Here is a 15687-nt window from a genome sequence, read left to right as displayed (position 1 = left end):
GCTTGCGGATCAGCAGCTCAGTGGACTTCTGATAACGACGGATCTCACGCAGAGCCACAGTACCCGGCCTGAAGTGCAGAGGTGGAAATTAAACTTACTTTAAACTTGGCTTTGACTTGCACTGTGCATATGCAACAATAAACACATTTAGAAGAGGAGAGACATCAGTGATAGCCTGAAGAAAAAACAATAACACAAAACCCTTACAGTAAGCTGAAAAAAACGGAGAGGAGAAGTTTTGCAAGTTAGTTTTTGCCTGCCTTACCTGTAGCGATGGGGCTTCTTGACACCACCAGTGGAAGGGGCGCTCTTGCGAGCAGCCTTAGTGGCCAGCTGCTTACGTGGAGCTTTACCTCCAGTGGACTTACGGGCAGTCTGCTTGGTACGGGCCATGGCTACTACAGATCACCTGAAAAAGAGTGAATAAAAAGGTTGAATTTGGCATTTTATAGGACAATTTTTCAAATGCCTTCTTTTTCTTGCTGAGTAATATGGAGGACAAATACATTAAATGCTTGAAAGGCTCCAATAATTAAAATATGATAACAGGAAAACCTTTTATTGCATTTTGTGTTATTTTCTGTTATTACAGCAACAGCACTGATGTAATGCTACTGCTGTGTCGAATATGCTCAATAATGGCAATTTGAAATTAGGCAATTATTTAATCACAGCTACCGCAGCTTGTAGGTTGCAGCAGACAACTTAGATTTACTCAACTTTTCTAGTAAATAAACACACAAGACATTTCCCGTTGACGACCAGCCAGACATGCGTCAATCAAAGTTGAACGACTACACGATTGGCTGGCAAAGCTAAAACTATTACCATGAGCCAACCAGCGTATGGAAACTAAAATGGGCGGGCTCTCCAGCTACCTTCCACTGTTACTAGGTCCGCCCACCTCGCTCTGATGATGGCGGCGGTTTGATGCGCAAGCGGGATAAAGACCCAGGGCAGAAGAACAAGCGGGTAGCACATAAACAACTTCAATTTTACAACTCTCCGACGCTCCAGCGAATCGGAAAATGAAAAAAACAGAGATAGTACATGTTAAGGAACTCATAGGTGAACACAGGAATGCTGAACGACCCCTAATGGCAGCGTAGAACCGAGCTGAACCGGCGCATAATTTGAACCAGAATATCCGCTCATCTGAGCGGCTGCAAAGAGGACTGCATTTCACCGCCGCTTCGACAGCCGTGTGTGTCTTATTTTCTCACACGACGAAAACACTGCTTTTTCCTCCCTCAAACGAGCTTGTGAATTGTAAATAAAACAAACAGAAAAATTCAAAGTTCAGCCACGAACCAGGTGACACATTTCGAGACGCTTACCTAGAGGGAAAGTGAAGAGAAGTGGAGAGAAATGTGTCGCTTGTCTGTATTTTCTTCTTCGTATCCACAATGGGAAGCAGCGTCCAGCGGGAAAATGGCCGCCGCGTCAATCATGCGTCCCACAATGCAACGGCGTTAACAACATTTCTGTGGTTACAGTGACAGGTGCTGCCCGGCACTGGGGAGTTAGTTTGACGTTTTCTTTTTAATCGAACATTTCGGGCTTTTAAATGTCGGTAAAGCTAAATGTAGAAAACGGAAGTGCCTGCGCTTCCTTTGAGTGCCTTCTTTATTGTCGAATTAAAGTATTAACATTTGAGTCAAACTGAAAGAGACATTTAAAAGTTGGCTTCATGCAGTGACAGTTCAAAGGTTGTTTTTAAGTGCTTTTTCGCAGCAGTCGGAAAACTACTGTCAAAATGTTTCATATTCGAAATGCTGTTATTTAGTTTTACAAGGACTAATTTGAAAAAATAAAAATAACTTTGGAGTAGTTCTTCCAACATTTTTAATAGTATTTTCACTAACTATTGCTGTTTTATGAATTTACAATAAAAAAGTAAGTAAAGTTATCCTTGTCCCTGGAGTGAGTTTTTCTCCCCAACCCCTGTTAAAAGGACGTTTTTCCTACCTACTGTCACCAAGTAATTCCTTATAAATGGTCATCTTTTTTCCTCTATTATTGCAGGGTATTTACCTTACAATATAAAGCACTTTGAAGCAACTGTTATTGTGATTTAGTGCTATATAAATACAACTGAAATTAATCTTACTAGGTTAATTTTTATAAATGAATATGCCAAAAATACAAAGCTGGGGACTTTAAATTGCTTCAAGATACAAATCACAACTCATCTAAGCACAAGAATCTGTTTATTATGTTTGTATGTGAATTCTGGAGTACAAATATTTTGCTCTTAAAAATGACTGAAACATAAATCAAGAACACAGTAGAAAAAAAAAAGGTTACCATATCAACCTGAGAGAGGAACAAAAAGTCATAATATTATCTGGACATGATAACGTGGCTGAAAATTAAAATATGATTAACAAAGGTCTGCTACATATATGCCGCTCATCATCTGTCAAACCATGCAGTGTCATCATAGCACAATGACATTTCCAATTGACAACCAGAATTGATCTTTTGAATTTTGATACATCAAACAGCAACAGTAGAAATACACCATATCGTAAAAAAAAAAAAAAAAGCAAAAGAAAACTTACTACTTTTACAACAAATTTCTACTTGTTTTTTTAAAAAAAGAAAAGAAAGTCAGAAGACTCATATCAATGTATGTGTCTGTCTGAAGATGAAACTCAACCTTAATGCTAATTTCTATTCCCATGTTCAGATCATACACTATTCTTGGTTCGCAAAAGCATCTTATTCATAGAGGTCACAAGGTATTCCTGTGGCTCACTAATTAGAACTGATGAATGATTTCAAAGTACATGAAGATACCGCTAAGAAAAATCTGCTACCGGTAGCACCAAAGAAGACATGATCACACATTTACGGTTATCACAATCATGATATATATAGAGAACCTCAAACCAAACTACTAAGTATAGAGGAAGGAAAAGGAGAAATGAGTGGCGAAGGGACGAGAGGACAGAGTATAATAAATCAAAATGTTTTAAGCACGCTCTCCGCGGATGCGACGTGCCAGCTGGATGTCTTTTGGCATGATGGTGACACGCTTGGCGTGGATGGCGCACAGATTGGTGTCCTCAAACAGACCCACCAGATAGGCCTCGCTGGCCTCCTGCAGGTGGCAGAAAAATTCAACATTAGAGGCATTTTAGTGAACAGATGACAAATAGCCTGTTTTTTTGTTGTTTTAAAAATGAAATTAATCAGTGAGAGCTACTGACCTGCAGAGCTCCGATGGCTGCGCTCTGGAAACGCAGGTCAGTCTTGAAGTCCTGGGCAATTTCCCTCACCAGACGCTGGAAGGGCAGCTTGCGGATCAGCAGCTCAGTGGACTTCTGATAACGACGGATCTCACGCAGAGCCACAGTACCCGGCCTGAAGTGCAGAGGTGGAAATTAAACTGGCAGTGAGTCAGTCTTATCTTATAGTGAGAATGTGCAACAATACAACGGGGGCCCCTAGTTAAGAAGACTGACTAATGACGGATGCCTGCTCTTTTCATACACATTAGGTTTACATTATACTATAGTTTCCAGGAGAGCTAGGTGACATCTCACCTGTAGCGATGGGGCTTCTTGACACCACCAGTGGAAGGGGCGCTCTTGCGAGCAGCCTTGGTGGCCAGCTGCTTACGTGGAGCTTTACCTCCAGTGGATTTACGGGCAGTCTGCTTGGTACGGGCCATGGCTACTACAGATCACCTGAAGAAAACAAGTAAAAGGCTGCATTAATAAAAACAATAACAACAATAATAATAAATACAGACACTTTTTCCCATATCTATGACAATCTTTTTCGTTACAGCAATAATAAAAATAAAGTGATTGCATATTAATTTAGTTTCATATTTCTTAGATGTTCAACAGACATGGTTTCTTTTTTTTCTTCCGGAAAGTTCAGAATAAAATATGTGTACAGGCTGTGAAGAATGAAAATTAACTTTCGCATTGTATTTAAAATGATTTGGAAGTTAACAGCAACATGACAGACTCCACTCTTCCACGGGAGCCTGAGTTTTGTTTTTGTTTTTTTTAAATACCCGAGGTGGCTTATGCAATGGCTATAAAAAAAAAAACAGTAATAGGCAGCATAGGCACCCAATCAAAACTGAGCCCTTTATCAGATAACCCAATCACATCATGGATTAGCGCCTTTGGGGCGGGACGTAATGAACATGCCAACCACTCAGGGCACGGGGTTTCCCAGACAAACCTCGCCCCTTGCGCACTGAACGTGGGTTTGTTCGTTTCTTCATATTGGGCTCTCCGCTTGCTCACAAGTCTAGTGTTTTTCATTCAGAATGAGCTATTTTAGAGGAAAACCAGTCGATCCCGCCCACCCCGGCGGCCTCGTAAAGGCAAACTAGCGCACCGAAGATGATGGCTGGCTGGTTGGCTTGAAGAATGTAAACGGGAAGGAAAAATCGTTGTACCAAACGAAGAGGGTGACGATAAAAACGACGGAAGAATATAAAAACCGCGGCGTGAAAGTGGAATACACTTTTTGAGGACGACACTAGACATGTCAGGGGATCGATTGATGATAATTATTGTGTCAGATGACCCCTCACTTTAGGCGCATTTCCGAGTCAAATTCGACCGGATCACAAGTGCTTTTTAGGTCCCTCACTCCCCGAGCAGGCAGATAATAGCTTGAGTGCCCTACGTTTTCGTCGAAAATAAACGAAAAAACACATAATTTCCAAACTAACTTGACATTAAAAGATACAGTGGAGTTTTATTCAAATAATGATACTCACCTTTGAAAACTTGGTCAAAGATTGCCGCCTAAAACTGGGAATGTATTCTTGAGACTCTTAAGCGTTGTTCTCGCAATAAAATGAAGGGAGGAAAAAAAGGAAAAAGAACATATGAAAGCAAGAGGAGACACGTTTCCCATGATGCAACTGTGACAAACATATTTCACACATGCTGCAACATGATAAACAACTGCATCATCACCCTCACCAGCAACGTCCCGCAACAAGTTTTTCCCCAAGCTGATTTTTGACCTTTTTGTTGGTTAAAGTAATTATTAGAAAAGTGTTTAAACCAAACGCCCATTACAGGAAAAGGGAGACTGAAGCACCATCAGCATTCAAGAGTCATTGCAGAAACAGTGATATTCAGTCTTTCAGCCCTTTAGAGCTATATTTGCTGTTTATTTTATATTATTTCTCAAAATAAAAAATGTAAAAGCAGTGTAATTAAACTGTTAATATTATACAAATATAAATATATATATTTTACATTAGAGCCGGTCCTACAATATGGTGAGTTTGTAAAATATATAAACAAATCTCATCTTAATCTTGTAAACAATTCAGTGAAAAGCAGAACTACTTTTTCATTAAGTTAGTTATAAAAGCAGTTTAATAGCGTTTACTCTGCCAGTCCGGCTGGTGGCGCCAAACTGTGGTTCCCGCATACAAAAGAAGAAGAAACGCGCTTCTCCCTCCCCCACTAGTCCTCCAACATGGCGGCTGCCAGGAGATTGAAGCGCGTGGCGATCTCACAGCCAGGTTTTTTAACTTTAAACCCCAAAGTAACCCCTACAGACCTGGTCAGCAGTCGGAGAAAGCGTGTGAACAAGAATAAGAAGAAGAACTGGAACAAATACAGTGACGTACAGGACGTAGAGGAGTTTCTAGAAGACGTCAGGCATCAAGAGAGGACCACGGGGTGAGTTAACAGCCAGTGGGACGTGTTGAAAATGTGTATTTTAAGTCTAAAATTAAAAACAGAAATTGTCAACTATTATATCTGATACTAGTATTTCTGCTCACCTTTACCCCTAGGTTTATATTGGGCAGATAAAAATGTGCTGTGTTTACCTTTCAGTTGATAATAATCATGGTCTCAGAACATATCCGTTTAAACATTACAAGGATGAAGTTGCTTCTGTCGTGTGACTTTAATTTTGTCACTATCATGGTTTGTAATGACTTGATAGTTTCAAACCTGCTGTCGGCCAAAAATAAACAGACGTGTTGGTTTGTGGTCTTGAAATGTGAGCGTTTACTGTTATTGACTTTGGTGGTTTTTAGTCTGCTTAAAAACCCCTGTGATGGACTTTGTTTTTCTCCACTGTCCACAGCATACATGACACTGTTGAATAATTGTTGTAGTTGAAAATCTGTCTTTTAAATTATACGTATGACATAATGGCATCTTTTTGGATTTCAGGGGTTTGCTGTGTGAGAAATCAGATGACAGTTTGTTCTTTTTGGATGTTGGACAGCCGAAGAAAGTTGAAGAGAAAGGTAAACTTGTTTCCCTGTCATCTAAAGCACTTTATTTCTATCCTCCTATTTCTATTATTTTGTTTAAAAAATGCACCTGAACAAGTTGGTAAATCTGAAATTGTTTCCTCTGTGAAGAAGCTGCAGAACCAGTCAAGGGGAAGAAGAGGAAAGGGAAATCATCGCGTCCTCTGAGGATAGACCTGATCCTTCAGCATGACTCCCTTGTTGCACCGCCTAAAGAGTCAGTAATCCTAGTCTCTCTGATCCTTGAATCTGTGGTCTTTCAACAGTATTTTTTGGGGGGCATTTTTGCCTTTATTAAGTGGCACAGTAGTGAAGAGTAGACAAGTGTGGGAGCGTCAGGGAAGACACACAGCAAAGGGCCTTGGGACCAAGGTCTGGGCATATAGTCCTACTCACTGAGTGTGACACCCCCCATCCCCCCTTTGAATCTGTTTTAAATTGTTTGTCTGATTTCCAGTTTTTTGTTTATCACACTTAAATGTTTTAGATCATCAAAAAAATGTAAGTATTAGACAAAAATGATGCACGTAAACACGATGCAGATTTTAACTGAAGGTGTTAATTATTAAGGGGGAAAAGAAATTCAAAACCTACATGGTCCTATGTGAAAAAGTGATTGTCCCCTCCTTTTGTAACATAAATTGGTGTATTGCATCTTTGCAAAGCTGTGTTCAATTTCTCTAGCCACACCCAGGCCTGATTACTGCCACTCCTATTCTCAGTCAAGAAATCATTGAAATAGGACCTGTTTGTGGCGTAGATCAAAAGATCCTTGAAAGACATCATGCCAAGGAAATTCAGGAACAAAGTAATTGAGATCTCAGTCTGGAAAATTTTATAAAGCCCTTTCTAAAGCTGTGGGACTCCAGCAAACCACGTTGAGAGCCATTATCCACAAATGGCAAAAAACATGGAACTCCTTCACAGGAGTGCCTGGTCAGTCAAAATGACTCCAAAAGTGCAGCAATGACTCATCCAAGAGGTCACAAAAAACTCCAGAACAACATCCGAAGAACTGCAGGCCTCACCTGCCTTAGTTACAGTCAGTGTCAATGACTCCACCATAAGAAAGAGACTGGGCAAAAAAGGGCTGTATGGCAGAGTTCCAAGATGAAAACCACTGCTGAGCAAAAGGAACATAAAGGGTGGTCTCAGTTTTGCAAGAAAACATCTTGATCTTCAAGACTTTTGGGAAAATACTCTGTGGACTGACGACTTCACCTGTGAATGGCTTAAGGAAAACAAAAAGACAACTTTAGATTGGCCTAGTCAAAGCCCTGACTGGAACCCGATTGACATGCTGCGGCATGATCTTAGAAAGGCAATTATGCTCGAAAACCCCCCAGTGTGGCTCAGTTATAAGTGTGCAAAGATGAGCGGGCCAAAATTCCAGTTATCCCAACACTTGATTGCAGTTGTTGCTGCTAAGGGTGACCCAAACAGTTATTAGGTTAAGGAGGCAGTCACTTTTTCACGCAGGACAATGTAGGTTTGGATTTTTTCCCCCCTTAATAATAAACACCTTCATTTAGAAATTCAGGAGACAATTTGTAGAACATAAACCTATTTTTTAAGAATATTTATTTGGCTTAATGTGGAGGACTGTGTGTGTCCTGTGATGATCTCATCCTTGCGCTCCCAGTATTTCCTTCATGGGAATGTGAAGACAGTTCACAGGAGCTCAGGAGACTGTTATGTGAACAGTGTCCTGGGATCTGAGGATATGAAAACACACCAGGAGAGGAGATTCTGCGCTAACACTTCCATTTCTTTTGCATCCTTCTTCCGCATGTAATTAAATAATCATCTCTTCTGCTTCCTCTTCCACCCCCCCCACTCCCCCCCACTAGTGTGCTGGCCTACCAGAAGCCAAATGCCAAGAAACTTCGTCGCACTGCCGAGAGAGCGGAGAAGCTGGCAGCCAAAGGCGTGGTCCCACGGAGCAAGAAGCGTCTGCTGAACAGAACCGTTGTCGACAGGACGAGCAAAAAGACAGAAACTGAGGCCAACAACAACCCAGAGAGAGATTTTTATGACATTTGGGGACAAGAGAGTGAGTTTTGTGTGTTCATTTATGTACATCCAATGATGATCCCATCCTTGCGCTCCCAGTATTTCCTTCTTGGGAATGTGAAGACTAACATGGAGCTCAGCTGATTGTTGTGTGAACAGTCGTCTGGGACCTGAGGATGCATCTTATACATATCAGATTATATCTACTGTCTACTCTGAGATTAAAAAACAAAAAACCTTTTGCCTAAGATTTTCTCGCAGTGGTGCAGCCAGTGATGCAGTCACTGACAGTTCTATTTGTTTCATGCTTCTACTCACATCTACAGCACGAGATCCACCTGACATATTTTGATGGTTCACTGGTTTCTGTAACTTTATAGAAGTTGTTAATGGCTTCAAGGGTAAAGGTGCCAGAGCACTTCATTGATTTTTGATGGATTCAGCAGTGATTTAACACCTTCACATGGCTCTGAGACTCGGGGTTCATGCAGAACTGTGGATATCTGTATCTTGTTTACATTCTGGTAGTTTATATGTGAAGGATAAGCTATAAGCAAACATGAACCTGAAATGTGTTTGCATGCATTTCTAGGTTTGGGTATAGCTATTAACTAATATTAAGCTGGGTATCCATAGAGCAGGTAGCCATCAGTGATATGGGCACTGTGTGAGTGAATACTCATTTAAAGATTTCTGTGGCACAGAATGTTTGTCCACAACAGCTGATGTGATTAGGGGAACCCAGAGGAGGAAGCTGTAGGTCACAGGTGTTGAACTACAGGCCTTGAGGGCCGGTGTCCTGTAGGCATTAGATGTGTCCTTGACCCAAAACAGCTGATTTAAATGGCTAAATTACCTCAACATGTCTGGAAGTTCTCCAGAAACCTGGTAATGAACTAATCATTTGATTCGGGTGTGTTGACTCAGGGTGAGATCTAAAACCTGCGGGACACCGGCCCTCGAGGCCTGGAGTTCAACACCCCTGTGTAGGTTTTAGTGCTGGCTTGTTTAGAGTTGATTGCAGTATGCCAGTGTTATTGTACATGTATTATGAAGTTCCAGTTTAGGTCAGCCAAAGGAAATGTTCCAGCTGAGGTGGAGGGATACTTTAACATGCTGCTTTGCTGTCTAACAGCTGCTTTCCCTGCAGCTGTGTTGACAACTTGCAAGACTGGCACAGGGGTGTGGTTTGATTTTTCCAATATCTGTTGTTAATTTAGAAAATGTGGAAGTTTTGACACATTTTATTGGAATGCTGTGTATAACCCCCCCCCCCCCCCCCCCCCCCCAATTTCAATTACAGCCAAAGATTTGGGTGAACCCTGGTATCTTCAACAGACGCGCAAGAAACTTGTCAAGGTGAGAATAACAGTTGACTAAGATTAATCATGCTGTCTGAAGTGCTCCAATTATGCTCATTTACACGACCTACTAATTGCCTTATTTTTGGGGGTTAGAATAGGTTCAGCTTGGTGTTAATTTGCATAGATGTGCATGGACCCCATGTATTCACGCTTTCATATAATTACAGAACGTATTAAGGTTGTAGTAGAGGAAGCTGCTCATTCATTCATTGTGTGCAGAGATACTGGTTTGACATCACGGCAGTGTGTTACATGGCAGTGTAGATAAATAATGGTATAACTTGACTACAGCAGTGTGATAAGCGGGTTGGCAGCAGTGTTTTCTGTGGGGGGGGAACTGTTTGGCACAGGCTGTAACTTTTCAGAACCCTTACATGTAAGATAGGGGGAGGGCTTTAATTGATTCGAATCGGTGTATAAAAATATATTTGTTGTATTTTGATATTTCAGCGTCCAGAGAAGCTGAACGAGAAGCCGTCTGTGCTCCCGGCTGTAGAGGTGATCGCTCCGGGAGGGTCCTACAACCCAGACTTTTTCTCCCACCAGGTAAATTAAAAACCTGCATCTTTGGGTGTAGTTACCGATCCTACATATTGAAATGTAATTGCCGAAAAAGATTAAAGTGTTGCATAACTGTTAATAATTTAATATTAGTGCTCTTTGGTGCAAAAAATAAACATGGTAACTTTTATGCAGGCAAATTCTAGAATGGAAACAGTATTTAGAGCAAGGTGACTTTGAAACTATGGCCCCAGCCTAACAACCACTGACTTAGATTATTATAAAGCTGCAGCTGGTAATTAACAAATGTTCATCTCTCTCTTCTGAATGCAGGAATTGCTCAGGGAAGCCCATGAGGTGGAGTTGAAAAAGAAGAAGGTAGAAGACAAACTAGAGAGACAGCTGGCTTACAACAAAGCAGACACAGCTACAGAGGTACAGCTGACAATTCCTCTAGCTCGCCTTCATCTTTCACTTTGTTTTTGGTGCTGCTGATGAATGTGTCTTTGACTTTTTTCAATTCTATTGTGCGTTATTGCGTTTTTCAGGAGACAATCCTCCGTGAGCAGGTAGAAGGCTTGGTAGAGGAGAGTGAAGAGGAGGAAGAAAAAGATGCTCCAAAAGAGGATGGGGAGGAAGTGGCAGTGGGAGCCATCGCAGTGGCCGACAAGAAGACTGAAAGACAGAGAAAGAGAGAGAAGGCAGAAAAAATCAAGGTACGGCTACAAGAAGGTTTAAAACATCCCAAATTACAGTGACCCTGACCCTAAGAAGTCTTCATACATCTGCAAAAAGATTGCACTAAACCCAAAGTGCAATGATTTTCACAGCACACATTTTGATTTGCCACTGTTGGTAAAGGACGGGTTTGTTAAGGACTGCTTCTTTCCACTTGGGTGGTCCTTCTGTATACATGCTCACTGTCGTGGCTTATTAAGGGCACCTAATGGAGTCACTATTGGGCTGATGAATGTGTGCCTACAGTGAAAAGCCAAAAAGTTCCACTGAAAACTCATTAATTGCATTTTATTGTATTAAGATTTTTCACTGGAGGATACACTGATGTCTGTGTAAGAATATTTAGTTCAGTTAGTGGTGGGTGGGACTTCAATACTCACGGACGCAGCTGGCAATATCTGCTCTCCCTGAAACCATACGGGACCAAGAGTAGAAAAAACTAATGGAAACTGAAGTTTTAAAGTTAGTCTAACAAGCTCACCTCCTAATACTCATATTATCATTCCACTCACATTTTAAACATTTATCTCACTGCCTAAGACTCCAAATTAATCATTTTTATAAAGTATACAATATCTCTTAAACAGTATAACAGTACTTGATATAAACACACCAGTCAGAACAGATGGGTTAGACGTGAGTACATCAGAGGGCAGCTTAGGTTGAGCAATTTGGAGCCAAAGTTAGAGGCAACGCAGAGATCATTTGGACATGTACAGAGGAGGGACAGTGGATACACTGGACAAAGGATGACCCGAGATTCATGGATTTAATGCAGATGAATATGCAGAGGGGCAGGTGATCTGCTGTGGTGACCCCCTAAATAGGCAGCCAAAAGAAGAGTCAGAACAAACAGCTCAAACGTAATCTGATGACTTCAACACTTGTAAATAGTTAACCTGAAATCTGAAGGGGATAAAACATGCGTGTCTGTAACACAGTCCACTCATGGCTCTTTTTTGAACCCTAATATAGGAGCAGCAGCGGTTGACAGAGAGGCGACAGACTGAGCAGCAACAGCAGCTCTTCCAGCTTCGCTCCATAAAGACCTCGATCAAACAGCAGGAAGAGACGACCCAGGTCAGACAGAAACGACGCAAGGCCAAGGAGGAGGCCCAGAAAGCTCAGCCCAGGCGACTCGGCAAACTCAAGTACAAGCCTAACATGTTTTTTTACACACTCATACTTACGTGCTCCAGAGTTTTAACAACTTTTATACAGTCTGAGGTGCAAAATGGGTTTAAATGACAGGTTTTCTTTTTTCTTTTTTTAAAAGTTTGATTATTTCTTTGTTTCTTTGACAGCTGTTGTTGTGAAATCAAAAAAAATCCGATTATGACAGGGGAAGTTTGAACACTTAGACTCTTTATTGCTCATCTGGGTTTTCTCCTTCAGTCACAGCTGCTAATGGGGACAGAACTGTAATCCTGTAAAGTTGTACAACAGCTTCAGTGCACTCTAGTAATGGCTGCTATTCCTGATAGCTATGAAATCAAAATATTGTTTTTAACTAAACAAAACTAGCATGACAAGTCATCTGGTAACAGTCAAAGCAAGGTTTTTCCCAACTGTTTGGGAGATGTACTTATTTCCACAGTGGTGGAAAAAGTGGTGGGTTGTTGGGATTAAATCAGGGTCACTGAGTAGTTTCTAAACCTGCATGATTGGCACTTTAGTCATGTGATCCTACACTGCCATCATGGTTGTCACATGTTCAAAATGGCTACCAAAATAAATCACATGGTTAGCGGTCACACATTTCAGTTTGCTTGTCTTCTGTCTTTTTGTTGCTTTTTAGCATCAAGCTGCTGAAATAGTTTCAGCACTTTGACAAATCATAGCTGAATCATCATCTATGATTCAGCTTCCCCCGCCTGGTATTCATCCATTTTCAAACGCCCTCGCCCCAGCTCAATTTTCTGTTGGTAGTGGCCAACATTGTCTCAGCAGGGGTCATTTTTGGCTATGAATAGCCTTTTCTATCCACGTCTTAAATGTTTGCTTTATATGTTTCTTCACAGGTTCCAGCCTCAGGACATGGAGGTTCAGTTGAGTGACGAGCTAGCCGGCTCCCTGCGACAACTCAAGGTACTTCAGAAGCACTTTGACCTCCGTGAGCAAGGACACAGTTTATCTGTAATGGGTTTTGGCTAATTTGGCTGCTGTATTATCTTCAGCACTTCTCCACTATTCAAAGCTTTATCCCATTCTCTCATACTGTGCTGACTTGCTTTCCCCACAGGGATCATTAGTTTCATTTGATGTAATTGCTGGGGGAAAATTCCCAGTCCTTCCCTCTTATCCCCTCCAATTATGTCTTTGAATAATACTTAAATCGGTCTTTGTGATGAGAATAGGATTTTTATGATGCACGTGGGAATTGCATATCCAGTGAGAGCAGCGTGACATTTGTGTCACATGGCTTTGTTTTGACTATTTCTCTTTGTGTAATGTTGCGACTCCACAGCCAGAGGGCAGCGTGCTCATGGACCGCTTCAAGAGTCTGCAGAAGAGAAACCTTATTGAACCCAGAGAAAGAGCCAAGTAAGGACCTCTGCTTCGCTCTTACATAACATCTCATCAAAGGCCCAGAGTGATGTGTGAATTCATAAGGTGTGTAGTGAATAACATGAGTTTCCACCCTCTCCCTTCTAGGTTCAAGAGAAGACTCAAGGTGAAGTATGTGGAGAAGAGGGCTTTCAAGGAGATTAGTTGATGCCGACCTACACATCACGGGACTGAACGCAAGAAGCTGGGAGACTTTTAAACCACCAGTGCAGAATAATGGAACTGTGTATATACGACATAATGACTGCTGAGGGCCTGCTGGGCCCTTTCAGACTGATGTCACCTGCAGCAGTGATATATAAACTCTGACCAAGAGTGCCAGATATGAGTTTTAATTGTTTCCTGTAGTGCATCTGCCATGCAGTGTTTCTATAATTTCTTTCAGTTAAATACAGATTACTGTATCATTGTGTGTTTGTGTTACATAATGTCATGCCTATCAGGGCAGGATCAAAGGGTTTGTAGTAAATGGTCGAGTCCAGCTGTCAGTGTGTCACTACGCTGCTCATACAAGAGTACACTAGGTTAATGAAGGGTTAAACCCTGCAGTGGTAATGGCAATATGTCAGCTCATTGCTTAAGATTATGCCATATTCACACACCTAAACATTTTTCTGTGCTTGTTTGTTTTTATATATTGATTACACAAGTCCATCATAGAAGCTGCTCAAATGAGATTGCATCATTTAGTCTGTTTTCACAAATAGTTAATACACTCTGCTTTAGATGCTAGGATGCCCACATTATATAACAATTTGCAGCATACAAAGTTAAGGGTACACAATAGAAACAAAGTATGTCTTTTTAAAATCCTCAGTTACATTAGTTGATTAAGCTGAGCTTAACTGAAGTAGATTAATGCATTTCTTTTTTTCTTTTTTTAATATTGGGTTTAAAACAAACAGATGGGCTTGAGGAAGTTGGCATGTGATAATTGATTCCATCCCGCTGGCTTAAAACCATAATTGCCTTCAGTGTCCCACTGGCGTGAACAAGGACCTGCACGCACACACACAGACACCCACGCCCCGTCCCCTAAGCCCCATGGTCCCTGGAGTTGCTCCAAAGCTTCTTATCTGTTAATCAGTGTGAAATTGTAGTCTTTACCTTCAGTGTCCACAAAAGGGCTCCCAACCACATGCTAGTCGGTTGAGCTGTCCCTCCTCCCTCTCAAGACAAACTGAGCACCTGATCCTGGGCTATGCTCGTTTGAGCACTTATTAGTGGTGATGACGCCAAATTACCTGCTGATGAATTAACCTGCTGACTCATAAAGCCACAGCTCGTCTCCAACCCCTCGTTCTATATTTAAAGTTTTTACGAGATACTGGGCCAGAAGTAATTTTATCAAATAATTTGTTGTACAGATATTTTTGTGGATGTTGCTGGGGGTTTTTTTTTTTTGGTTTTTTTTTAAGTATTTGGTGGGTTGTATCAAAAAAATTGAGGCATTTTGACATGTAACACCAAATCTGTAGGACTTCATGGGAGGTGACAGGTCTGGAGAACTGAGATTTGATAAATCAGGCCTATGGTGAGGCCTGCAGCTCTACAACGCTATCACCAACTGCACATAAACATACCGTGGCTAATCAACATAAAAATTTTTCACCAAGCTGTTTCCAAACTAATTTCATTGTTTTAGTCAAAACAAAAGCGCGCACATCACCATATAAGGATATTAGTGTTTTCTCCTGCACTCATGCCAGTGACCGACTGCAGCCAAGTTGTTTGCTCCCCTCCCGTTTGCCCTCCTCTCTTCACGTGTGAGACATGGTGCTGCCAGATTGTGTTGGCATGAGGAGTAGGAGGGATTACGTGTGTGCGCAGTCACTCATTACCTCCTTCAGAATAGATTACTATTCCTCCGGTCTGCAGAGCCAGCGAGTAACAGTGGAAGCCTCTAAAACACTCAGCTGCACTGCATGGAGATGCCACAGTGTGTATATGTGTGTGTGAGTCAACGTTGTCAAGTGATCTCAGGCTTGTTTGCTGCAAAGTGACAGGCATTTTTTTCCCCTCCCTCTCTCGTGCTCTTTTTTTTTTTCTTTCTTATTTTTTGGGGGGGCGGCCCAGTATCCTCCTGCCTGTCTCACCTTGTCCTCCTTGCGTATACGCAGAGGCACGTGGACGCTCTGAGCTCTGTGATGCAGGATACAGGGATATAAAGATCCCAGAATAACCCCAAAACAAGATACACTTCAGACAAGGAAGCAGTGCTGAAAATCATAAAGGTTTGTT

General features: G+C 41.5%; 2 protein-coding genes across 2 annotated transcripts in view; one reads left to right on the top strand and one right to left on the bottom strand.

The window, feature by feature from the left end:
• The window catches only part of LOC102204261 (histone H3.3), a 7110-nt gene extending 2234 nt beyond the window's left edge, over positions 1-4876 (bottom strand). The window contains exons 1-4 of the mRNA XM_005751707.2: positions 4754-4876; positions 3552-3695; positions 3216-3369; positions 2977-3106 (exon numbers count right to left, since the gene is read on the bottom strand). Of these exons, the coding sequence (XP_005751764.1) occupies positions 2978-3106; positions 3216-3369; positions 3552-3679 (411 nt within the window). The 5' untranslated portion in view covers positions 3680-3695; positions 4754-4876 and the 3' untranslated portion in view covers position 2977. The remainder of the gene's footprint in view (positions 1-2976; positions 3107-3215; positions 3370-3551; positions 3696-4753) is intronic.
• Positions 4877-5399: 523 nt separating this feature from the next.
• On the top strand, positions 5400-14751 carry nop53 (NOP53 ribosome biogenesis factor). The gene is made up of 12 exons (XM_005751706.1): positions 5400-5675; positions 6180-6256; positions 6374-6479; positions 8113-8315; positions 9579-9634; positions 10090-10185; positions 10474-10575; positions 10689-10856; positions 11854-12029; positions 12900-12966; positions 13346-13422; positions 13534-14751. The coding sequence occupies exons 1-12, from the start codon at positions 5470-5472 to the stop codon at positions 13592-13594; spliced, it is 1395 nt and encodes a 464-aa protein (XP_005751763.1). The 5' UTR covers positions 5400-5469; the 3' UTR covers positions 13595-14751.
• The last annotated feature ends 936 nt before the right edge of the window (positions 14752-15687 follow it).

Source organism: Pundamilia nyererei, unplaced genomic scaffold, assembly GCF_000239375.1.
Source record: "Pundamilia nyererei isolate P.nyererei 1_Seehausen unplaced genomic scaffold, PunNye1.0 scaffold00323, whole genome shotgun sequence".
NCBI classification, from domain to species: Eukaryota; Metazoa; Chordata; class Actinopteri; order Cichliformes; family Cichlidae; genus Pundamilia; species Pundamilia nyererei.
The sequence above is the reverse complement of the archived record's forward strand: the minus strand, read 5'-3'. Positions and strand labels throughout refer to the sequence as shown.

Bases quoted from the DNA above. Each gene is read 5' to 3' on its own strand.
- nop53 (XM_005751706.1), top strand. From the start codon at position 5,470: ATGGCGGCTGCCAGGAGATTGAAGCGCGTGGCGATCTCACAGCCAGGT. The intron at 8,316-9,578 runs GTGAGTTTTGTG...TTTCAATTACAG, and splicing joins TGACATTTGGGGACAAGAGA to CCAAAGATTTGGGTGAACCC. The intron at 10,576-10,688 runs GTACAGCTGACA...TGCGTTTTTCAG, and splicing joins AAGCAGACACAGCTACAGAG to GAGACAATCCTCCGTGAGCA.